This window comes from Geotrypetes seraphini, chromosome 13, assembly GCF_902459505.1.
Source record: "Geotrypetes seraphini chromosome 13, aGeoSer1.1, whole genome shotgun sequence".
In the NCBI taxonomy this organism is placed as follows: domain Eukaryota; kingdom Metazoa; phylum Chordata; class Amphibia; order Gymnophiona; family Dermophiidae; genus Geotrypetes; species Geotrypetes seraphini.
The window spans coordinates 25421587-25448010 of record NC_047096.1 but is presented as its reverse complement, the minus strand read 5'-3'; the positions used below and the strand labels follow the sequence as shown (position 1 = coordinate 25448010).

The window sequence follows — 26424 nt, the reverse complement described above, 5'->3', positions numbered from 1 at the left end:
AGTGCATCTAGATCACAGGTGTTAAAGTTGGTCCTCGAGGGCCGCAATCCAGCCGGTTTTCAGGATTTCCCCAATGAATATGCATGAGATCTATGCATGCACTGCTTTCATTGTATGCTAATAGATCTCATGCATATCATTGGGTAAATCCTGAAAACTCGGCTGGATTGTGGCCCTAGAGGACCGACTTTGACACCCCTAATCTAGATGGTGAATGTTGATGCTTTTAAAATTTCCTGTGCATGTCATCTGAGGGAGGCCGACATTGACTGTGGAGGTACCTGAGAAGGTGGAACTGTATCTGCAGACATTGTTGAAATCGAACCGAAAAACTTTTCAAATCATATCTGACGAGCTTTACGAGCTCTTTTTTACATACGACCGCACAGATTACACAAAATGTCCCAATGCACAGGTCTAAGACACTGTACACACCAGTTGTGAGAGTCGGCTCCTGAAATGGTCCTATTACATCGAGTACAATTCTTAAATCTGCTAGGCATTGGGGACATCAAAGTGAAGGCCACCGATTCTAGATCAAAGGGCTGAAACACCCCTAGAGGCCTGAAAATTAAAAATGAAATAAAAAGAAGAAAGAACTGTAATTGAATGAAATTGACAAAAAAATGAAAAAGGAAGGCATAAAAAGAGGTAAAATTTTTTTATCACATACACACAAGTGTAGAAAACACCACTACTTTGCTCCGCAGATAACGAAGAACTGAGGGTCCCGCTTGCCAACTTCGGGTGGGACAGCACACGCGTGTTACGGACAGTGCTAAAATTTTCTTAACCTACCGGTATCCTTTCGTACATGTCAATGTCGGGCTCCGTGGATGACATCACCCACATGTGAGAGTATACTGCCTGCTTGTCCTCAGAGAATGTCTCGTACATGGTGAGGGATGAAGTTAGTAGCAGAAACTGAGTGTCACAATTCTTGGCTATGGGGACAAAATATCATCTCCTACATGGACTATGCAGGTCTGAAAGCTAATTTTTCAAAAGGGAGAGGGGTCCACAAGTACAAAAGTGTGTATTAGGAAGCAGCATCTGTATTTTTGGCCATCAAAGGCTGGGTAATTTTCATGCCAGGTAATGGCTTAGATCAGGGGTTCTTAACCCTGTTTGGCTCCCTAATCCTTTAACTGAGCAATGAAATCCTCACATCCCCTTCCTAAACCACATGTCCACTAGTGACCACTGACAGCTACATATGTCACCAACTGTTATTCACTGATCACATGTTACTAAAATTACAGTAGTGCATAATTATAGTACCAATAACTGCCTTCACTCTGTGTAGAAAGTTTCAATAAATCACCTTAGATTTCAAGACCCTTCTCCACTCTATGTTTGACCTATTCCTGCATCCCTTGGGGGTACGGGCACCAATAGTTAAGAAACCCTGGCTTAGGAGAGGTAGTTACTAACATGAGTTAAAGGAATAATACAGTTTTGGTCATATAATGTATGTTAAATGGAAAAATAGTGTTTTATTTGTCCTCAGGGTCTACAGAATAATTACTACCCAAAATATTATTTGTTCTTAGCACATGTTGCTATAGTGTAACACAAGCTAAATAATGAGATGCAAAAGCATGCAAAGCGCCTCATTATTATGCAAATTGAATAACAGTACGCATTTAACTTCAAACGCTACATTATTCATGGAAAGATAATGTCAGCTTTGGGCTGACATAATGCTCCTTGGAGGGAATATAAACTCACTGATGGAAGATGGCAGTCTGACCCTTAGCAATAGTACTGTGAAAACTACCTCTAGGGATCAACCAATGCCCTTTTGAAGCTGTCAGCTGACAGAGCAGCAGTGACTGGGAATCAGTATTTGTCTGGCCACTAGACATCTGGGAAACCCTTCATAGGTGCCAAAGAGGGGAGGCGAGGCATTGCGATGCAAAGGGCTTGGATACTGTGAGGTGCTAAGGTTGGGCAAAGGTGATAGTGAGTGTCAGGGGATGAGTGACGTCATCTCATATTGGCCCCTTTAAAAGATAGTGGGTCTGACAGGGTCTATTTTATTTGCTTTTCTGTAGCCAGGAATGCATCAATACAATTTATATTTACTGTGCAAGTTGATAATCTGAGTTATTGCAGGCTAGTGACTTGCATGTAAATCTGGCCTTATTTGCAAATTTCCTTTCCTTTGGTCCTAGCAGACCAGTTTAGAAACAATGGGTTATGTCTATCAACCAGCAAATGGAGACAGAGTTAATCAAATTTGAGCTCTGCCCTACATAAGGCACCGTGCATGCTCAGTTGATCAGTATTGCAATATCAAAGCAGTGTTGAACAACAAAATACTATTGCCTTCAAAAAAGAAATCAGTCTGACAATTAAGCTCCCCAACAGGAACCATCCGTAAGAGCAGTACAGATTAGTGAGGGAGGGAGGGGGGGGTGAACCTTGAATGTGGGCAGGATTGCCAAACTCCTACCCTAATCACAGCAGCCCCAGTAATAGTGCTTAGCAAAAGTATGAACCAAGCCTGCACAGTGCCGTACTAAAATTTGATAGGCTCTGCCTTCCATCCATTGGTTAGCAGACATAATCCATTGTTTCTGGACTGGTCTGATAAAGACACTAAGTAAGTGGTATTTTACTACAGATTTGCAATTATCAAAATTATTTGCCCAAGAAAAATTCCTTTAAAGCCTGCACTGTATAATCATAAGGCCAAATATCTAGTGTAAAAGTATACAGAATTGCAGTGCCCACTGCCTGACCTGCTGACTGGTACCTGGCCCATGAGCTGCCACTCTCCCACCTCTGATGCTTCTAATGCACAAGATGAGGCTACAATCAGTCACCATAATATTTCTCCAAAGCATCAGGAAATCAATAGTCCTGATTGTAAATTTATGTTCTAGAGTCAGAGTGATTAATCTCAGCCAAGAAGTCTGAAAATGAAGTGACTGAAGTGACTTATGTCCCAAAGAACCTTATTTTTCATTAATCTGTGTTCACCATCCAAAATGAATAGCTAGATGTTTACCAGTATGTGCCTCTCTTACACATATACATGTGTAAGACAGGCATATCTAACTTGTTGATTCATTTTAAAGGTCAGACTTGCTAATCCATCTCCTTTTTACTATGGGTTTATATGACTTGGTTTCTGAGAAATAAATTAGATTCTAAAATATAATGATTTCCACTTTAACATTTTTGTAGTTCTATGGCCTTAGTTTGTCCAAGATTTGAACCATCTCTCTGCTATTGATAGCCTACACCAGGGGTAGGGAACTCCGGTCCTCGAGAGCCGTATTCCAGTCGGGTTTTCAGGATTTCCCCAATGAATATGCATTGAAAGCAGTGCATGCAAAGAGATCTCAGGCATATTCATTGGGGAAATCCTGAAAACCCGACTGGAATACGGCTCTCGAGGACCGGAGTTCCCTAATCCTGGCCTACACAATGATGATCCCATAAACACTAAGGCACAGGCTGGTTTGAACAGTCAAGAATGAGAGCTGCCATATGTTCAACGTACCAAAGAGGGCTCGATATTTTGGAACGGGAGAGAGGGTAGGCATTACATTACATTGTACTTATTAACCGCGTAACCATTAGTTCAACGCGGTTTACAAAAGATTATCAATAGAAAACATAATGCAAGAAATAAAATGAATGAATTAGTCACATACTTGGAGAATAGATAAGAATGAGCTGTTAACAGTAAGGTTCGGAAATCTTGAGATGCTAAAGTATGATTGAGAAATTTTATACTTTTACAACCCTGAACTGTAGGAGAGTTAAACAGAGGGTGTGCTCTTCTACTATGTCTGTAAGAGGCTAAGGAAAATCTGTTAACCAAATAAAGAGGGGCTGTGCCAACAAGAACCTTGTAACAAAAACAACCCAACTTAAACAATACCCGGGCCTCCACAGGCAACCAATGTAACTCATAATTAAAAGGCATAACATGATCATATTTCTTCAAGCCATAGATCATTCTAACCGCTGTGTTCTGTACCAAAACAAGTCTTGTTAGTTCCTTATTAGTAATTGTCATTTATTTAAAAAAAAAACAAAAAACATCAGGCTCCCATCAGGGTTAAAGAGCAGTGAGTTATGTGAGACCATTGGGAAAGCTGAGATTTGACAGAGCTTCTAGAGAACTGCTGGCTGTGAAGAATAGGGGTTTTGCATCTGGCAGAGACTGGGGCAGACCCAGAGACTTAAGGCCCTCTGGAACTCACTTCCCATAATGATTCGTATTATTAATAATTACACTCAGTTTCAGAAAAACTTGTAAATATGGTTCTTCCATAAATTTATGTCATAGATCTAGCCAGACCTACATCATGCATCACCTACTATCTTTATGTAACAAAAATGCTGCTTACAATCTACTACTGCAGTAAGCTAGGTCAAGATCCTAAGACCTATCACTGTCTTTACACTGTACCTCTACCTTAGATGCTAATTGCTAATTATTGGTGCCAATTAGACCAATTAATCAAGTTGTGCGTGTACACCAGCTACATGTACCAATGGATGCGCAACTTTAGGTACTAAGGGCTAGATTCACCAACCTGCCCGATTGGGCCCGATCCGGGCAGGTCCGACGAATTTTGCAAACTTAAATATGCAGATGGGTGCGCCCATCTGCCTGCCTGGATCACTGGTGTGCGATTCCCGCACATGCGCAGACCATCTGCTTTCCCTGCAGATGGTCTGCGTGTGCATTTTGTGGTTTTTTTTTTTTTAGTGTTTTTTTTTCCAGGCCCCCGACCCTCCTGCTCCTGTTATCTCCAGCAGTGGCAGCCTCTTCCCTCCTTCCCTGCAGTGCGAGCCCATGGGTTTAAAGCGGGCCTACACTGCAGGGAAGGCAGCAGAGATCAGTCTGGGTGGCGAGAGCAGCTATTTCAAATTGTCAGGGAGCCAACACGCACTGCTCTCCCCCCTGCCCCAGGGCTTCTGCAACCCCAGAAACAGGTAGCGAGATCAGGGAAGCAGAGAGCAGGGCAGAGTGCAGGGTGGCAATGGAGCAGGAGAGTAGGCAGAGAAGTGTGTGACTGGTCCCCAGCAGTCGCTTCTTGAGTTGAACGGCCAGATCGAGAATTTTGTGTTGTGAATTGCTGCCTTCCCTACTTTTGAATGTCCCTCCCCTCATTTGCATGTGCGGATTGGAGGATGGTTAACAGAGAGGTAAGTGAATCAGGCTGGAGGGAAATTTGGTCACTAAGGGGTCACAAACTGATTGGTTTGCTTTGTGAATCTAGCCCTAAATACAGAATTTTGTGGGATACTTTGCAACTCCACCCATACGCAGCCCAAATATGTCTGCACCAGAGTTGCATTCAAGTATGTGCCTACTTCTCATAGCTTGCAGTTGTGAGCAAGGGGGGAGGGAGGAGGAGATCATATTTTCGGAGGCATTTTGATCATGGCACATAGAGGATAATTTTATATATGACTTTTCATGTCTCCTTGGCTACACTTCACTGGGTAATTAAGGGTGCTGATATTAACCCCCACATTCCATAAATAGAGAGCAAATTTGTGCATGCCATTCCGAGATGCGCTTGCAACTAAACCGGCTAATGAACCAAGTAACCCAAATGGGGTGTCAACAATTCTTGGAAATGGCAATAATTTTGATTTGTACATGCATCATTCTACGTGCCATTGTATAACTATCCTTACACAAATCTTATAGTGTGCAACTCAAAATGGGTGTGGCTATGATGGGTCAGGGACATTCACTAAAGATGCACACAGTATTACTGAATGCCAGAGATCTAATCTAATCTAATCTTCTATTTATGTGTCGTACCTACCTAGTCAGGATGCATGCCAAGTTTCAGTTGGCGTAAATCTTCGTGCCCAAAGTTTGGTGTGGATATCGGCATTCGGGCCCAAATTCTCAAAAGTGCGCTGTAAGTTAGGTGGCGGTATAGGTGTCCTACCGCTGCCTAAGTTAATTGGTTTACATTCAGGTACTCAAGAATTTGTCCCTATCCGTCCCGGTGGGTTCAAACTCTATCGAATGTACCTGGGGCAAAGGGGGGATTAAGCGACTTGCCCAGGGTCACAAAGAGCAGCATGGGATTTGAACCCACAACCTCAGGGTGCTGAGGCTATAGCTCTAAGCTCTGCGCCACATACTCCCCTAATTGTTTTGTTTTTAATCGGCACAGTAATTGACCGCATCACTTACGTTAAATTTTTGTTTTATTGCAGAATAAACAGAAATACAAAACATACAAAAGTACAATGACAGCTCCAGTCCAAAGTACCAGTATATTGTAAGAAACCAATATCTTTCAGCATAATGACATATATAGTTTTCCTTTGCCCCCTCCCCCCATACCACTATATCAACATACAGAGATGTCAACCCAGTTAATTAACAAACATTAACGAAGTACAAAGTACAGTCTCGAGTGATCCATATAATCCATAATCTACATAACAAGCAGGATCCTAACACTCTGTATGTCTTTTAATATATACTAGTTGAGATGTTCAACGTACAGGAATGGAGAACCACAATGAAAAGGGGGATCTTCAACCTCATAAAACAGCTGTATAAGAGACCCATAATACCAACAGAAACATATTACAGCAAAAAAAAACACAACCGAAAATCTTAGAAACCCAAAGTAAAACAGTTCCCTCCACTATAAGAACAAAAGCAGCTGAGGGCCTGGACTCTTATAACCCTGAGCCCAGCACTCTGACTGTGTCATTTAAAAACAATTAAAAAGAAATTATGAAAAAAATGCAGGCGTTCACCAGTGCCTCCTAAAACAGCACCATGATCACGTCTACGGAGGTGCTTAAGGGCGACCAAGGTTGAAGTAGGCGTGGTTAATGCTGGAAATGACCTTAGGTGCCTCCTTAAGACATGATTCACGTCAAACATAGGCACTGGAAGTGTTGACCTTTTAAACCCTGGCCTAACATTCGGTGCTTATGTTTGACAGTGGCTGCAATTCAACAAACGGTGCTGTTGCCTGACTGACACCGTTTTTGGAAGCGCCGGCCAATAACGGCGCTGTTTGTAATTGGCACACAGCTCAGAGTGTCAAGTATAGAATAGCATTCTATGTGGATTTTTTGGGGGTGCCCATATTTGGGTGACAGTTACTGAATCTAGTTCTAATTGTCTTAAAGGTATCCAGATTACTTTCGTGGGATAATTTTAACCAGCTATATTCAGCAACTGGAATTACATGATTAAGTCCCCTGAATAGCTAGTTAAAATTTATCTGGACAACTGTACCCAAATAGAAGCCCACTAAATATTACACCTCAAACTAGAAGACAACATCTTGCACAGATGAAAAAAGTCTGTTTCATACTTCTTACCTTCCATGTGACCTGTATACTCTGTGATGTCATCGGCAGCAATGTTACTTCCATGGGAGGTCCATCAGGAGCTGTTGTGAAAAAGAGCACAAGGCAGGATACTGTTAAACTCTATAGATTCGTTCCTTGGAGATCCCCCAGGCTAGTAGATCTCTGTAAACACTGTACATATTGTGGGGGCAGTAGGATGCTAGATGAAATGACATTGAGACAGATGTCTTAATTGTATTTCCATCTCTCCCTGTGTGCCCCGAAGCAAGCTTCTGTCTTTCTCTCACTTATAGTAACTGCCATGCCATAACAGCCTATGAAAAGGCAGCAATGCTAATACTACAGGAGGATCTAGATCAGACTAGTCCAAGGTCAGTCCTTGGGGGCCATAAACAGACCAGGTTTTTAGGATATCCCTATTGAGAGAGATCCAGCCACCAGCACAACCTAATCAGAGACTATATCAAACATCTCCAAAATTCTGAAACTGTCCTCTCTGTAATTTTATTTTTTCTGTTACTGTTACTGTTCTATACATTGCCTCTTTACCAGCAAATGTATTACTTTGGGAAATGTACAGATTTTGCAGCCCAGGAAAGCTTTGGGATTCTAAAGTAGGATCTATTTTCAGCACCAGGGACAGTTCTCTCCCTTTAATAAGTGAACCTTCAAAAAGCATTGTAATCCCTCAGAAATTCCAGGCCTCACTCACAAATAAAACCCCTAAACTCCTTTAGGGCCTAATTTACTAAGCTTCTTTCCTCCGTAGACATAGAATGGGTGAAAACTCTTAGTAAATCAGGCCTTTAATGTCAGATCTGTCCATCTATCGCAAAGATATTCTGTTATTGAGGCAAGAGACCAAGAAGCCATAGAATGAATTTTCTCCTGTGGCAGCCCTTGAATACATGAATCAACTTCAGTCATATAAATGAGACACTGCTGGAATGGACAAGAAGGAATCATGTCACTACCATGGGAGGGGGGGAAATATATAATTAAGGCTTCATTTCAAATAAAAGTTAAAAGAATGATTAATTGCACAATGCATTTTATTTATTTCCCACTGCAGTTCTTTGTGACTCCTCTGGGCTAGGGTTACCATATAGCTCCAGAAAAAGGAGGACAGATTGAGACATCTGTGTTTTACTTCCATTGCTTTCAGTGGAAGTAAAACCCGGATGTCTCAATCTGTCCTACTTACTTCCATTGCTTTCAGTGGAAGTAAAACCCGGATGTCTCAATCTGTCCTACTTACTTCCATTGCTTTCAGTGGAAGTAAAATCCGGATATCTCAATCTGTCCTACTTACTTCCATTGCTTTCAGTGGAAGTAAAACCCGGATATCTCAATCTGTCCTACTTACTTCCATTGCTTTCAATGGAAGTAAAACCCAGATGTCTCAATCCGTCCTCCTTTTTCTGAAGCCATATGGTAATCCTACTCTGGGAAGTCATTTAACCCTCCACTATCCAAGATACACAATAAGTACCTGTATATAATATGTAACCTACTCTGATTATAACCACAGAAAGACAGTATATCAAATCCCAACCCTCTTTCCTTCAGGACTGATAATCTCCCTCCATCCCACCCACCAGATCCAACATCTTTCTCCTTCTCTTCCTTCCCTTCCTTTTCCATTCTCTTTCTTTCCTGGGGTCTACTTTCTCTCTCAATAACCTCCCTTCCCTCCCCTCCATCCATTCATCAGCAGCAACAGAAACTTGAAGGTGTACAGCGTCACTGAAATTAAACAAAGTAAAAAGAATTTCACCTTAGTTTTAACTTGCCTTGTTCTCAGTTGCCTATGAACATACAACATACATACAATAGTATTCTAACTGGTCAGATGGGCCTTAGCTGCTTTCTAATTGGTCACTTAAAAAACTAGCCTTTCCTGCTGCCTGAACTATCACCATTTTATTACACAAATGCCTGCTTATTTTCCAAAATGTTTCTTTCTTCTTCTTTCAGTAAAATCAGAAACCTTGCAGTGAGTGCTTGCACAAACACACAAATCAAGCACAGTGGAACTTGCTCGGCTATTGTCATTTTCCTGGAACCTTGAGGCCAATTTCTTAAGCATTTCAGTGGACCAGAACCCTTGCAATGCAGGCATCTCTCCTTGCCTAGAATGGCTGGGCAGTCCAGGGTATCTTAATGGAAAAGTGAACTTTTGGGAAAGTCTTTACACCTCTTATTTCCAGCTTTACCGTATAGCCCCATAAAATAACATTCACATCTGCAGCCTGAAGATGGACCATTTTCTTTTTTTTTATTTATTTATTTATAAATTTTTGAAATTTTAACAAGCATACAATCTTGTACAGAAAAGTGCAATCAAGAAAACATATCATTGATTATTCTCAAACTTGAAAATAAACCAAAATTACATAAAAGGTAATAAATCCAACTTAATCGTACACTAGTCCTCAACAGTGGATCCAGGATTAAGGAATTAGGAATAATATAGTACAAATAACAAAAATTAACCAAAACACGTCATCTGTGCTGAAAGAGAGCTTAATTAATTAAGACACCGATGTTTCTCCTTTTTCAAGGCGCTTCATGGAGAGGAAAGCAGTCAAATGAGACGGTTCAAAGAAAATATATTTGAGGGAATTATACCTAATTACACACTTACAAGGGTATCTAAGAAAAAATAATCCTCCCATCTGGGTCACACCTGGTTTTAACAATAAAAATTTCCTCCTTCTTTTCTGAGTTTCTCTCGAAACATCAGGAAAAACTTGAATATGGAAGCCAAGGAAATCTCTGGATCTATTTTTAAAGAAAAGTTTAAGAATCCAATCTCTGTCTGGAGCCAAAGCTACAGTCAGTAAGAGAGTGGCTGGACTAGCCAGCTCTCTATCAGATTGTTCCAATAAAGCAGTAACATCCAAAGGATTTTCCTGTGGTCTACCATCCTCATCTTTTTATTGAGAATCCTGATTTTTTTTATTGGGCAAATAGTACACTCTTGACAATGGTAAGATGGACCATTTTCATGCCAGTTCAAACTCCACACAGCCTGGTTCTCTTTGGATATGATGAATTTCCAGAGAATTTTTCCTGGTCAATGAAAATTAGAGCTGATAGTGTTGTTACAGCAGAGAGATAGAGAGATAGGAAGGGGAAGGGGACAGGGGATTATGGAAGACTTAGTACCTGCTTCTTCTGTGCTAACGGTGAGCTCTGTGCTGGGCTCGCTTCGGCCGATCTTATTGAATGAGTACATACGGATGCTGTATACTGAGGCTGGGTGCAGATCCACAATGTTTGCCTGATTAATGGTGGGAGAGATGTTGCGAGTAGCTTGCTTAAAGTCCCAAATTTCTGTAATTCAGAGAAAGACAAGCACCATTGGAAAAAAACACCCCCCAGCAGTATGAATTGAGGGATGGGGATTTAACCGACTCATATTTGGGTTATACCCATTTTTGGCTAAGGAGCATTAAGGTTTATTTACTTATCACATTTATAACCTGAGTTATGATACCTATCTAAGCAGGTTACAAAAGAACATACATAAATTATAAAAATGTACACAATACAATAACCTCTGGAAAAAAAAAAATCACAACATATAAAAACATTACATCATACATTTGCCTGCCCACTTCTTTCAATTAGTTGTTTTAGAAAATGCCTCTCAAAACAAGTATGTCTTTAGCTGCCTCTCAGACATGAGCAAAGAAATCATCTGGCATAATTCTAGAGGGAAATTGCTCCACATTGTTGACAATAAAAAACATTCTTGAATGACCTTCCTTCGGACAGACCTGGTGAAACAAGGGAGCATCTAACAGACACTTTTTTGATGCAACCCTGGATTTAAAAGGCCAATTGAACAACTAGTCACCTGCATTTGCATGCTACTTGCATGCATAAATGTACAGAATACCAGAACTTTTGCAGGTAAATAATAGCAAGGGAAAAATGTGTGTTATTCTGTAAGAGTGTGTGCAAGTGGCACAGGGCATAAGTGCAAGAGGGCATTCACATGGATGATGGGCAGTGCTGCCACTTATGCATACAACTTACAGAATAATGCAAGTTATGGCAGCGTTTACATGCCTGTAGTTATGCCAAGTCTATGGCTGATGTAACTGGGGGGCATATAAATATTATACACATGGATGCCAGGTCACACTAGCATTCTATAATGAAATCTGGGTTCCCAAATTCTGTTATAGAATAGGCTCTCACAGGGTGGCATCAATGTGCATAAAAGGGGGTACCCACTTATAGAATTGCCCTCTTGGCATCCAACTAATCAGTGGTGTACCTTACTTGGTAGTCACCTAGGTTGGAGCACCCCCTCCTCCAGGCAGTGGGGGGCATGTGTGTGTAGTGGTCTTAGGGTTGTGGTCTGCATGCTCATGGTGTCGGCTCTGTCAGTCCCCTTTCTCAGAACAAGAAATTAATGTCATAGGGGGTGGGGCTGGCAGAGCCAATGGCTGCATGAATGTGAACTGCAAACCTGCAACTGCTCCATGCATCCCTCCACTGCTTGCACCTAGAGCGGACCACTCTCACCACCCCACCATTGGTACACGAGAGCAACTGCATAGGTTGCATTGTCTACCCTTCTTAAAGAATGAATACTAGTGGCCAGGTCCTGCCAAAGACTCAAGCTTGGTATTGATTTTCTAAAAGAGAAGGCCTCCATCATTCACTACAGCTGCGTTTCTGAAAAAGGTTTCAGCTTGGTAATGTGATATCGTCTGAAAGAAAATCATCAGCGTTCTATATGCGTACAACTAAAGAACCCTTTTGGTGGCATATCTGAATATTTCCTTTCCAACACAGTTTATAATTCATCCCAAAACCAGCTTAAGGCAGCACATATGAGCACAAATTTACCCTAAAGCTGTGGAATAAGAAATTACTCTTCTCCTCCCCCGCTGTCCTTATGCAGAGTTCCAGTAATCCCTTTGATCCAGAAGAAAATTGAATCCTTTGCAGGGTGCAATACCTTTAACAGAATTTATGTAAATTGTATGCTGTTTTGAATAATTCTTATATTGATCCAATAAAAAGGAAACTCAGCTTCCACAAAACAAGCTCTTACCTTTAATAAGGAGCAACTGACCAAGCTACATTATGTCCAGGACACTGCAGTTAAAATTTTGTTAGGTTTTAAAGCATCGGACCCCCTATCATCTCCCATAGACATGCTGCATGAGCGTCCTGTTTTGTACTGTGTAAAATTTAAAGCCTTGACTGTTATTTTTAAAGCTTTGTTTTTGGAAGACCCAGCTACTTTAAAGGCATAACTGATCAGTATGAATCCATACAACCATTGAGATCCTCTGAGGAGTTCCACCTACAACCATTAAAAGGGGAATCTATCAATGAGGGCTACCATAATTTTACCACAAGTTGGGATATTTTAGCATAGCGTGTCATTGTATAAAATGGGACCCTTTGCCAAAATAAGTCGGGTTATTTTACCACAAGTTGAGTTAACAGTAGGCCACATTGATAACATCCCCCTAAACGTGTCTGAAATTTTGGTTGAAAATGTGGTATAAAGATAGATGTTCTGGCAGTCTGGGCGTCCCAATGGCCTGGTCGTCCAGAAAGAGGATTAAAAAAAAAATAATAAAATTATTTCTAGACTTATGGTGGTTTGCCTTTGGAAAATAGGCATTTTCTTACTGCTGACTTTGGATGTCTAGCGCCATATATCCAAACCGGACTTAGATGTATGTTTTGAAAATGCCTCTCCACGTGTCCAGGCTAGATTCTTTTAACAATGAGGTAGCTTACTAAAATGTTTCTGAAGGATGGCTTTTGGTGGGGTGCTGTCCTATGTTAATGGAGTTCTTTTCCGCCTTTCTATATTTGGTTTTGATTGTACACCACTGAATTTGCCATTTGGTAACAAGATAGTATATTAAGCTTAATAAACCTGTAACCTGAAAAATGCCTCCTGCAGATCAAAGCAAAACTGACTGAATCAGTGCTAGTCCTCTGAATAACATGACGGGGTTAATGCCGAGACATCTATATTTAAGCACTGATACATTTACCTGGCAGATGGAATGATTGCCTGACCACCCTCATTTCATATGCTCCATCCTACCTATCCTTCAGGAAATCTCTCAAATCATACCTCTTTGATAAATTTCTCTAACCCCTTCCCTCCCGGCCAAACTACCAAACTCGAACCATCCCTCCTCCTTTTCCTGTCCCTCCTTGTAATTGAAAACTTGACAATTACTCTCTGTTTCTTCGCTGTACATGTACAGTCTCTTCCCCTGTAAACCGCTTTGAACTGTTTGTGGTATAGCGGTATACAAAAATAAAGTTATTATTATTATTATTATTACCTGCAAGCTCTTACCTGACTTGTTTTTGTATTCAATGTCAAATCCAGTGATAATGCTGTTACCATCAAACCTCTGAGTCCAACGAAGGTTCATACTACGAGCTTTCACTTCACGCATTTCCAGTTCTGGGGGGTCTGGGGGCTCTGGGAGTGAAGGACAGGGAAACAAGGTCAACATAAAAACCACTTCTTTGTGCAATTCATATAACATTTTCTACCACATGGCACAAAATCCAGGGTTCATGTAAGAGCTCCTGTCCCACACATGGCTGTAACTAGGGAGGGATGAGCAGAACAGCTGCCCAGGACATAAAGCTTTGGGGGATGCTGCTGCTAATTAATGTCAAGGCCCACCCTCAAATGTGGGTCAATTTAGACCATTGGTCTCAAACTCAAACCTTTTGCAGGGCCACATTTTGGATTTGTAGGTACTTGGAGGGCCTCAGAAAAAATAGTTGATGTCTTATTAAAGAAATGACAATTTTGCATGAGGTAAAACTCTATAGTTTCTAAATCTTTCCTTTTGGCTAAGTCTTAATAATTAGAGAATGACACGGTGACGGTTTACCCGCGGCCACCGCATTTAAGCCGCGGGTCACCGCCGAAAACGGGGAAGAAAAATAGAAGTCGCTGCGGTGACGGGGACAAGGCCATTCACCGACCGCAGAAACGGTGAACAGGTTTGTCCCCGCGGGCCAATGTACCCCCTTCTAGAAACCGCTATTTACCTGTGTTTCACCGTGCTCCTCATTTGTCAGATCAACCCCTCCCGACAATCGCAGCAGAAGGGTACCCAACCCCTCCTGCCGGTCCTCCCAATGGCCTCCCCTAAGATCGCCAGCAGGAGGGTACCCAACCCCTCCTGCTGGACCCCCCCCAACGAACCCTCCCACCCCGGAACCCCCTTAGTCTTACTTTCCAAGTTGGACCGGACAGCTCCTCGCTCGTCTGGCCAGCAGGCCTGCCTCCGTCCAAATGAGGCGGGCCCGCCCCTCCCCTCCCCTGCCTAACCCACAGGATCCTAGGGCCTGATTGGCCCAAGCACCTAAGGCCCCTCCTATAGCGGGAGTGGCTTTAGGTGCCTAGACCAATCAGGCCCTAGGATCCTGTGGGTTGGGCAGGGTAGGGGCGGGCCCGCCTCATTTGGACGGAGGCAGGCCTGCTGGCCAGACGAGCGAGGAGCTGTCCGGTCCAACTTGGAAAGTAAGACTAAGGGGGTTCCGGGGTGGGAGGGTTCGTTGGGGGGGGGGGTCCAGCAGGAGGGGTTGGGTACCCTCCTGCCGGCGATCTTAGGGGAGGCCATTGGGAGGACCGGCAGGAGGGGTTGGGTACCCTTCTGCTGCGATTGTCGGGAGGGCCGTTGGGGGGGTCTACAGGAGGGGTTGGGTGCCCTCCTGCCGTGATCGCTGGGGGGAGGGGAGACTTGCAGCACTGCTTATACAGCGACTCTGGCTGTGAGGAACTACAGTAAGGCCAGTGTTGAACAGACTTCATAGTATGAACCAACAGGTTTCTTTTTGTCCTGATGAATTCAGCTCTGTATATATTTTCTGAGACAGTCTATATAAATAGGAATCTATCTGGCTGTGAGGAACTACAGTAAGGCCAGTGTTGAACAGACTTCTATGGTCTTTGTTCCATGTGTGGTAAGACAGATTAGGATGTGTTAGATAGGGCTTCAACAGCAATTTCAGTAGTTGGAACATTAGAACAAAGTCAGGCAGATTTCTACAGTGTGTGTTTCATGTATGGCAAGACAGATTAGAATATGCTTCAATGGCAACTCCAGTAGTTGAGACTTAAAGAGAACACCAAGCAGACTTCTACGCTCTGTGTCCCTTCATGGGTTCTAATTTTGGCCATTGGGGTTCCTTGGAATAATTGTACCTAAGGGGTGGTGGAAGATTAGTGATTGAAAAATTGTATGAAAAATAACTATTTTAAATTTAGTGATCAAAATGTGTCAGTTTTGAGAATTTATATTAATTAATTTTTTCTCTGCGTGTTTTGTTTTTGTATAGTTATTAACTAATATTTAACTAAGTTTTAAAGTTTTACAGAATGTTTCCTTTAAACGTAAATAAAGAAAATTATATAAAATCGTACCCGTTTGAGGCTTTTATGTATGCGACGGTGACGGTGACGGGGCGGTGAATGGGGTTGCAGTGGCGGTGACGGGGCGGTGAATGGGATGGCAGTGGCGGTGACGGGGCGGTGAATGGAATGGCGGTGACGGGGCGGTGCAGAGGATGGTGAGACGGGGACGGGGCGGTGACGGGGACCAATTTTTTCACCGTGTCATTCTCTATTAATAATAATATTATCATTTATAGCTAAAGAGACATATGATCAAGAAACTGTTTTATTTTACTTTTGTGATTATGATAAAAATACCAAGGGCTTCAAAATAGTACCTGGCGGGCCGCAAGTTTGAAATCACTGATTTAGACCCTCTCTAGGAGATAAAAATCTACTATGCAGACCCCCCACCCATCAGGAAGAGAGAACAGGCTTCATGTGTATTGGACCCTCACTCCCAGAGGAAGGAGTATACCATGCTTGTTTTTCTTCTCCCCTCACAGGAAAAAAAGTATGCTGCACATATAGAGTATGAACTACCTAGAGGACAGTGTCAAGGCCTTATTCTCTGTACCCCCATTGTACAAGCTGCCTCTATGCAGACTAGTATGCTTCTGGCTATGGTCACCATCTTACTGCATTATTTCACTGTCTGGAGATCCTCAGAGACTAGCAACCCAATGTCTCTCTCCCAGTTTGCTTTTTGCTCCCTATCACATACAGATCCATTGTATTTCTACTCCCCAAAGCATCATTCTGCACTTCTTTGCATTAAATTTTAATCACTAAACATTAGTCTATTCTCATTTCTATAGGTCATTTTTCATGTTGTACACTCCTTCCAGAGTGTCCACTTTGTTGAAAATCTTTCCTTCTGTTTGGCAATGCCGCTCATGAATAAACAGTAGTGAATAGAATTACACTTCTCCCTCAATATTTACGGGGGTTAGGGGCAGAGCCGGCCCGTGAATATTAAAAATGCGAATAATATTCGGGCCGGTTCTGACCCACCTCCCGCTTTCCCCCGGAATCCCCGTGCAGATCACTCACAGGAAATGGATGCCCTGAGCTCCCGTTGTCTCTCGACACTACAACGGGAGCTCACGGCAGCCATTTCCTATGAGTGATCTGCCCAGGGCAGGAGTGTAGGAAGATTGCTCCTGCCCCGAAAGCCTGCTAGACCACCAGGTACGGTTCCAGGGAGTCTCAGAGCGCTTAAAAATAGCCCCAAAAAATTAAAATCGATTAAAAAAAAAAATCGCGAATAACCAAATCCGCAGATACTGAAACCACGGATTCGGAGGGAGAAGTGTAGTCCCAGGCCACTGTTCACCTTTCTTTCCTCCAAGCAAGTTCTATTTACCATCACCCTCTGTCAGTCAAACAGTTTCTAATTCAATTCACCACTTTGGGTCTTAACTTCAGTACACTGAGTTTATTTATGAATCTTCTATGAAGAACTGTGTCAAAGACTGTTGAAATCCAAGTAGACTACATTTAGAGTGTGTCCTCAAGCCAATTCTTTAATCATTCAGTCAAAGAAATAAACCAGATTTGTTCGGCTTAATTTTTCTTTGATAAAAACCATGTTATTTCAGATCTTGTAACCCAGTGTATCGCAAACTGTGTACCGCGGCCCAAGATTCCAGGTGTGCTTCAAGAGGAGAGAGAGGCACTGGTTGCGGCGAGAAGCACATCCTATAGGCAGTCAGCTAGCATCAGTGCTTTTCCTTCTTTCCACACCTCTTCCCTTCCAGCATCCTCCACTAGTGGCTCAGGGCCCAGTCTGGAGGACCTTCGCGCATTCACAGACGTTGACATGATATAATCGTGTCAACATCCACTTACTTCCAAATGCCTCGAGCTGCATCCACCACGTTTAGTGCGCCGGGGCTTCACAAAGTTTGCGAGACACTATTGTAACCCATTACATTCCAAGAAGTTCATTAACCTTTCCATCAGTAGCATCTTCATTACCTTTCTAACCCTTGAGAGAGGCTTACTGGCCTGTAGTTTCTGGCTTCTTCTCTGCCACCACTTTTGTGAAGAGAGACCACATCCACCATTCTCCAATCTTGTGGAACCTCTCCCATCTCCAAAAATTTATTAAACAAATCTTTAAGAGGACCCACCAGAACCTCTCTCAGCTCCCTCAATATGCTGGATGGGATGGATCTTGTCCAGTCCCATGGCTTTGTCCACCTTCAGTTTTTCAAGTTGTTTATAAACACTTTCTTCTGTGAATGGTGCAATATCAACTCCATTCCCATATATGTATACCTTTGTCAGCTGATTGTGGTCTTTCTTCAGGATTCTTGAACACAGAAGTATTTATTTAGCATGTCTGCTTTTTCCTCATCACTCTCCACATCTTCAGTCTTACAATTCTATTTCTAGTCCTCCTCCTTTCACAAATATAGCTAATAAAAGTCTAGTCAACTCCCTTTACATTTCTAGCCATTTTGCCAGCCATATTTCTCTCTTTGCTTCTTTGAGCTTTATCTGATATTCTTTCCTGTGTTTCTCTTGTTGGTTCTTCTATATTTCATGCATGTCATCTCTTTTGCCTTTATTTTTCAACTACTTTTTGGAGAACCGTATCAGTTTCCTTTTTCTCTTGCTTTGATTTACTTTCCTTAAATGATGATCTATTGCCATTTTTATAGCTCCTTTCAGATTCAGCTATTGTTCTTCTACTTCTCTGATATCCTCCCATTCTGTCAGCTCTTTCTTCAGGTACTTTCCCATTTTACTGTCAACATGTTTGAAATCCAGAACTTTTTTTGTGTGGAGCACTCCTTTTTAGCTCTTATATCAAACCAAATCGTGTAATATTCATTACTGCCCAGGTGGGCACCCACCCAGACATTAGACACACTTTCCCCATTTGTGAGTACCAGATCCAACATCACCTCTTCCCTTCTGGACTTCATCCTCATTTGTTTGAACAGAACACTTTGAAAGATGTACATGATCTCCCTATTTCTATCTGATTCTGCAGTTGGTACATCCCATTCTGCATCTGGCAGGTTGAAATCTCACAGCATATAAGCACCTCCTCTTTCATTCTCAGCTTCTGGATATGAATGACCAGATCTTTGTCCAGCTTCTCTATTTGTATCAGAGGTCTGTAGATGACACCCATGTGGACAGAGGTTCCATCTTCTCTTTCCAAATGATCCATATCATTCCCCCTTCTTCAGGCCCCTGCATTTTATCTGCTTTTGTTTTTCAAATACACGCTACTCCTCTACCTTTTTGGTCATCTCATCTCTATTCTTCTTAATTAGATTATTGCCCAGTATACGTTTCATTCATGGCACCAGCCTCCCCTATCAAAACATCTGCCTATCTAGCCGTATATCAGGTTAAATAAATAAATTAGACAGCCAAGATACACAATCTCTGCCCTAGTATGTCCTCCTATCCAGCCCTCATCAGGGAGTTAACAGGCATAATTGATTCTTACTGCTTCTGTCTAACTTTTCCAGGGCAACCAGCAGGTATAGCTCCAGTTGCTCACATTCAGTTTTCTTATAACAGCCATCAGGAGTAATCCCCAGTATCACACATCCTTTCTCCAAGTGGCTCTGTGTAGGATCAGCCTTACCAATTCTGCCTAACCGTACAACGGGCAGCGCTGTAATGGATAAAAAGGACACAGTACCTTGCACCGTCAGTTGAATTAGGCCACGGTCCTCTCCGTATGAGTTAACAGCGTGGCAGGAGAAGAACACAGAGTCACCACGTTCTGCAGGCTTCAGCTGAGGAAAGATGAGGACATTTTTTAATATATAGTAGCAGAGCTGGTACACAAACATCTGGGTGGTGATCATTCAGAGGTATCTTGGGGGGTCTGACCTTGTCACAACAGTCACAGAGGCAATGCCAGAAACCAGCAGCTCAATATTCAAATAGCAAAGTATACGCTTTGCACTGTGCAAAACATAACTGCCAGTCCACCCCTGCTGGCTTGCTTCATATGTTTTGATCCTGTGAGCGCCTTCAAACATTTTGGTCTTTTGTAGCATTGTATCTGCAGACTGCTCTGCGTAAGCAGATTCCTTTGACGGCGGATGTTCTGCTCTTTTCTCAAGTGGTTCATCTGGGCTTGTCTAGAGGGGGTAATATGTTAATGCAAAAAACGTCCTTATTCTTTTGCTGTGGCGCCAAGCTGAAGCGCCTACCCTTGCTATGTGGAGAAATGAATGGTTCACTTTGTTGAAATTTGAATATTTGGATGCCCGGTGGGGAGGCCCTGGTTTGTGGAGGAAATTCAGGAGAAACTGAGAGAGGACAGGTTTAGAACAAATGCTAGGAAGTTCTTTTTTACCCAGAGGGTGGTTGACATATGGAACGCGCTTCCGGAGGTTGTGAAAGGCCAGAGCACATTACAGGGGTTCAAGGAAGGTTTAGATAGGTTCAGATAGATAAGGGGATTGAGGGGTACAGATAGAAGTAGAGGTAGGTTAGAGAAATGATCAGGAACCACTTCACAGGTCATAGACCTGATGGGCCACCGCGGGAGCGGACCACTGGGCGTGATGGACCTCTGGTCTGACCCAGTGGAGGCGGATGTTGACGGCGGTCCATAGGTCCCTTCTTATGTTCTTATGATTGTCCCATAGAGCTAGAAGTTCTCTATTGAACTTTTGACACTGGAGTGCAGGGGGGAGGTGGTTTGGAGGGTGGGTTCCTTGGTGGGGGGGGCTTGGTTTCTGTTGGTCTCCATGAAGGAATAACACGAAAGACCTGACTGTTCCTGCTCATCTACTGTTTGCTGTTGTTGTTTGATGTTAGTATTGACTGTATTTTTAAAACACAAAACTCAATAAATATGATGTTAAAAAAAATATATCTAGAGGGGAGAGTGTGGCACAGTGGTCAAAGCTACAGCCTCAGCACCCTGAGGTGGTGGGTTCAAACCCACGCTGCTCCTAGTGACCCTGGGCAAGTCACTTAATCCCCCCCCCCCATTGCCCCAGGTACATTAGATAAATTGTGAGCCCAGCAGGACAGACAGGGAAAAATGCTTGAGTACCTGAATAAATTCATGTAAACCATTCTGAGCTCCCCTGGGAGAACGGGATATAAAATTGAATAAATAAATAGTGTGAAGTTTCTGTCTCTGGTAACCAGAGCTGGTATTGTGATGTCATAATGCCTCATTCTGTCAATGCCTGAGAGCAAACCTCATCAATGATGTCACAATGGCTTGATTGTCCTATACTTGGCTCACCTTTACGACATTATGATTTCTAGAGTGGCACAGAGGTTAAAGTTACAGCCTCAGCACCCTGCTCCTTGTGACCCTGGGCAAGTCGCTTAATCCCCCATTGCCCCGGGTACATTTGATAGAGTTTGAACCCACCGGGACGGATAGGGACAAATGATTGAGTACCTGAATAAATTCATGTCAATCGTTCTGAGCTCCCCTGGGAGAACAGTACAGAAAACTGAATACATAATTTAAGGACCAGATTCTGAAACGTGACCTGTATGTAAACCCCCCCCCACACACAAATCTCAAAGGACTTGGTCACACTGCCATCCATAGGTCCCTTCCGGACTTTACAGCTCTCACCTTGAGGGTTGAAATAACTTCATCGCTGTTGTCCTTGGTGGTGATGGCATATCTCATGTTACGATCAGGGTCAATAACGGTGTCGCCTCTCTCCCAACGGATGATAATGGGCCGCTCACCACGGGCAGTGCAGTTTAGCTCCTTCATTTGTCCCTTGATGGCAATGGTGGTGTTGGGATGAGATGTGATCATCGCTGGGACTGACGGAGGGACACAAAAACACAGACAGGAGTGAGAGTTTATGGAGGAATGGGAAACAGGCAAACTGTGATAGATCCTCCTGGATGATGAGGGTGGAGATAAAGATGTACAAGAAGATGGAGAGAAAAAAGGGTAAACATGAGAACTAGATAGAAACCAGTAGTGAGACGAGTGTCAGCAAGAAAGAGGATGAGAGAGACATGAACTGTTTCTTTTATTAAACATCTCAGGAACATAAAATAAAGAAGCGAAGTAACCGTGTTTTTCAATGCTTAAAACTAAAGCAGGATATACAATAAAATGTAAAAGGCAAGTCACCCAGCACAAGTTCTAATGAAGAAAAACCCTGCAGTCTGCACCACACAGGTATGAATTATTGACTAAGGTTTTATACTCAAGAATGTGAGCAGGAATATTTTTCCATCAAAGATTTGCATAATTCACAGTGCGAACCTTGCGTGGCATACAGAGTGAGGGATTTTTTTTTTTTTTTTTTCACAGTAGTACAGCAGACAAGTGCCTGAATACTCTTATCACATTTTCCAAAATATTTTCTCTTCTTGCTGGACTTTGCATTCCAAACCCCCTCTATAGCCAAAGTCAATCCGAGAGAAAATGTAAGGTATGAATATATACAGCCGGGGCAATAAAACATGCTCTTTGTAGGAGGTGAAACTATCATGAAGGAAACAGGACAGGAAGGCATGGGAAAAGAGGGCATTTGATTGTAGGGCAATGTGTGTGAAAGTCATTTACTATAGTGATGAGATGGAAGAGCAGGCAGGGATCTTTGGTCCCTGACAAAATGGCAACAAGTAGAAGTATATGAGGTAGCATTGGGATGACATTTACCTTGGACTGCAACTTAAGCCATGCAGAGTACTCTGGCTAGGATGCACAAAGCTCCGGCAACCCGGTAAAAAAATACCGGATTGGGAGTGATTTTGTTTTGCTGGGCTATGCTCAGCACAAATGGCATGCAAATCTGCATGCTATTTGTAGAGCAGCCCAGTAAAAAAAAAAAAAAGGGGGGGGAGAACTGTGCCTGATACTTGCTCAGAAGAGGAAATCGGTAGGCACAGCTCTTCTGAGCAGGCCCAGTAGATCCTGCAGGCTTATGTCACCGCTCCTTCCTCCTGCCTGTAAGCTGCTGCTGTCCCTCTGCCCAGCTGATCATTGGCTCCTGAGCTGGCAGGACTCTCCGGAGCTGCTGATCAGCTGAGTTGGCACAGGGAGAACGGAGCTGCGAACAGCTCATGTCTCTGCTCTCCCTGTGCCAACTCAGCTGATCAGCAGCTCCAGAGAGTCCTGCCAGTTTCTAGAGCCGCAATCAGCTGAGCCGGCAGAAGAAGAGCAGAAGCTGCCAGCTATGTTACAGGTTTGGGTTTATTTTTTGGGACCTAAAATGGGTGCAGCTGTTGTGCGTGTACCGTATGCGCTGGGCACACATGCACAAAGAGCTACTGGCAGCTCCAGACCTGCTGGAAAATTTTGCCCGTAATAAGTGCGCATTACACGGAGTAATCATTTTAATATTAATGAGCTTCTTCTAATGCATGTGCATAGGGTTCTCAGTGGCTGCTATCAGGATCAATAAAAGCCCCCAAGAAAAATCAGAGGCTGACCTTGCTTACACGTAAGACTGGCTTTAACCAGTCTTATGTGCACAGAAAGCTTTTGAACATGGGGCCTCAGTGTTTAGAGGCCCCTCTTAGTCTAACTTTCTAATAAAGTGTGCGTCAAACTTTTTAAGGTGCGGAACACTAATCTCGCAGTCGCAGGGCACCTGGAAATGCTCGGCCGTGAATGCGGTGACATCGCGTACATGTGTGATGTCATCACGACATCCGCACACGCGCGGATGCCCTTCAGCCACCACCCTGAGCTTATTACCACCGGTGGGGGATGTGCTACAGAAGGAGAGGTGAGGAGCAGGAGCAGATGCACTGGCACCAGCTGACAGACTACAGGATGTGCCTCTCACCGCGCGAGGCATGTCCTGTACGCAATCAGCTGGCGCTAGCGCCTCTCCTCCTCACCAGCATCTCGCGGCATACCTGGAATCTGCTGTGGCACACAGTTTGAGATACACTGTTCTAGTAGATAATGAAAGCAAAAAACGAGGCCTAAAGACTTGGCTCAGAAAAATACCTCTCTTCCTCTCCCCAGCACGTTCTATCAAGAAAACAAAGTGATCTTCCTCTCTTTATTTCATCTTTTACTTCCTGTCTCCCTTCAGTCAGTCCATAGCTAGCACTGAGGTCTCGGGGAAGCCCAGCAGGCTGCTGGTGAAGGGTTCCCAGAGGATATCTCAGCTCTTCTACAGATATATTGACAATGAAGTGACACTGATGAGGAGTGGAGCAGTCACGCTTCATCACCATTTCAATTTGTAGTAAAAGAGAAGACATGGAATAAAGCTTTAATGAACTTTTACACCAGCAAATAAAACAAAGCAGGCATGCATGCACTTCACTTTCCTCTCCCCATTCTCTTCAGGTCTACATAAGCCCATCACCATGCCCTAGGAGCACTGAGATAAACAGCGCTAACCCTAGTTTCTGAGCAGGGCCAGCTCAATCTATGAATCAGCTGAGGCTCTGGCCCAGGGCACTGGCGATAAAGTGTGTCGAAATCCCAATCAGGCATTTCTCCCTCTTTCTACCCTCCTCTCTGCGGGCGGGTAGGGAGAGATGCTGGATTAGGATTCAGGATTTTGGTGCCCTTTATCACCAGCATTGGTGGTGGGAGGAGAGACTTGGAATAGAAAGGGAGCTATTGGATAATGAGGGGGCTGATGCAAAAGCAGGATCAGGGTGCTACAGTCCCTTGAGCTGGCTGTCTATGAGGGGTCCTGCTTTGATCTTTCTTGGTTCAAACATCATTCCAAATCTTGTGTAATCTTGCTTTAGCAAAACAAATGTCTTTCATTAAAAAAAAAAAAAAAAAAAATAGTATGTACTGAATAAGGAAGGGGGGTGGCCTAGAGTTCTATATGGAGCAAACCACACAGAGTGCAACAGAGAACCAGTTAGCGGAGCGGCATCTTGCAAGAACATATGAGAACACAGCTCAACAAAGCTAACATGTCGCTCTAATAGGGCACAAGGGGCTTTAATGAGCTGCAGTTCCTCATAGCTTCCTCCCTTGATGTAATTCAATTAACAATCGCCTGAGCTGGCTCTGTTCTCTTAGCAGGAGAGCGGTGGTAAGGACTTTAGAAACAAAAGTGCTTTGTGTGCATGAGACATGTTGGAGGATAGAGGGAAGAGGAAACTAATAATTCTTATTTGGTAAATTTTACAATCATGAGTACAATAGATGAGTTACAATGGAGATAATTCTATTAATAGCTGTGTAGATTTAGGTAGCCAATGCACATGGAAATGACAGTATTTTAGTAATTTGCACATGTATGTCAACAGCTATGTGTGTAAATGACAAAAAACCAATTATACCAGTGGTTCTTAAATCTGTCCTGGGGGATCCCTAGCCAGTCGGGTTTTCAAGATATCCCTAATGAATATGCATGAGGCAGATTTGCATGCCTGTCATCTCTATTATATGCAAATCTGACTCATGCATATTCACTAGGGATATCTTGAAACTCCAACTTGCTGGGGGGTCCCCCAGGACAGGTTTAAGAATCACTGGATTATACAATATTCTCTAAGTACCCGCCTATCATATGGGCAAAGTATAGGTGGAACAGTGACAGTATAGAGGCCACTAATGGAACTACAAGGTGGAGCCAATTTTGCAGGGAAACAACTTTATTAAAAGGCCCAACATAGCCTATGTTTTAGTGAATACTAACGTCAGGGAGTCAATCTATAATGCCGAATGCCGAATTGAGAAACACACAAAAAATCTGTCAAACAGCCACATATATAGTATCAAATATCAGCATACTAACAGCAGCTTCCTGTATTACATACAAACCCAAACCTTTTAAAATAGATGTTTCCCTGTGAAATTGGCTCTGCCTTGTTTTTCAATCAGTGGCCTCTACTACACTGTCATTGTTCTATGACCTTTTGTGTTGTTGTTTTCCCTCCAACTTGATCCTTTTGAAAATATAGGTGAAGCATGGGTAGAGCACATACATGTGTGGATGAAGCATAGAATACTTTAAATTGCATGCATCTCTCCAAAATAGTCGCAAGCATTTCCCCCACAGGGGGGGGGGCGTCATGTGATACAACCAGTCTGACCGAACGCCCTAGGGATTAGCTAGCTCTGAGCCTCTATCCCTGAATCTGCAACCATCATGCTATAATTTCAGCAGATTTTGGGATCCACTACTACTCCCCAGATACCAATTACTTTGAAGTGTCTTATTTTGCAATTTGCAGGCGGGTTGTGCCTATTATAGGACAAAATCCTCTTGGGATCATTCTCAATCTGGGCAAGCTAAGATGGCATTGGAGATACCCAGCCTGATGGTAATGCTCCATGAGGCAGCCATGCAGGAGCTAAAAAACCCCCCATCTAACTATAGTAATTGAGGATAAACTCTCTCAGATATAGGCGGTCATTCAGGAGATTAAGGATGGCATCAATGCACAAGTCAAGAGAATACTTTAGGTAGTAAAATGTATTATTTGGCAAGAGGCCCAAACCACAGGTCTTGAGGTATGGGACTGGGATCTAGAATGCCTTAATCATCAATTGCAGGAAATAATATGTACGTTGATTATGCATGAGTCTGTCGATTTCAAATATTTTTATTGGTTTTCCAATAACAAAAGGGAAAAAAATAACGTAACAAGATCAGCAGTGAAAATAGAGGTTCAACTGAACCTCCAGTAAACCCAAGGAATAACCACACAGAGCATCCCAAAGAGAACCTTAAGGGAGAACCAGAGGGTCCGGGAGAACCAAAGAC

The 26424-nt window shown here is 43.0% G+C and overlaps 1 protein-coding gene across 2 annotated transcripts in view; it reads right to left on the bottom strand.

Annotated features, from left to right (window-relative positions):
- Positions 1–26424, bottom strand: part of DSCAML1 (DS cell adhesion molecule like 1) — a 361981-nt gene that overhangs the window by 70393 nt on the left and 265164 nt on the right. For both annotated transcript variants that reach the window (XM_033919234.1, XM_033919235.1), the window contains 5 exons: positions 21336–21535; positions 19419–19515; positions 13688–13816; positions 10504–10671; positions 7342–7412 (listed from right to left, as the gene is read on the bottom strand). In XM_033919234.1, coding sequence (XP_033775125.1) covers positions 7342–7412; positions 10504–10671; positions 13688–13816; positions 19419–19515; positions 21336–21535 — 665 coding nt within the window. The remainder of the gene's footprint in view (positions 1–7341; positions 7413–10503; positions 10672–13687; positions 13817–19418; positions 19516–21335; positions 21536–26424) is intronic.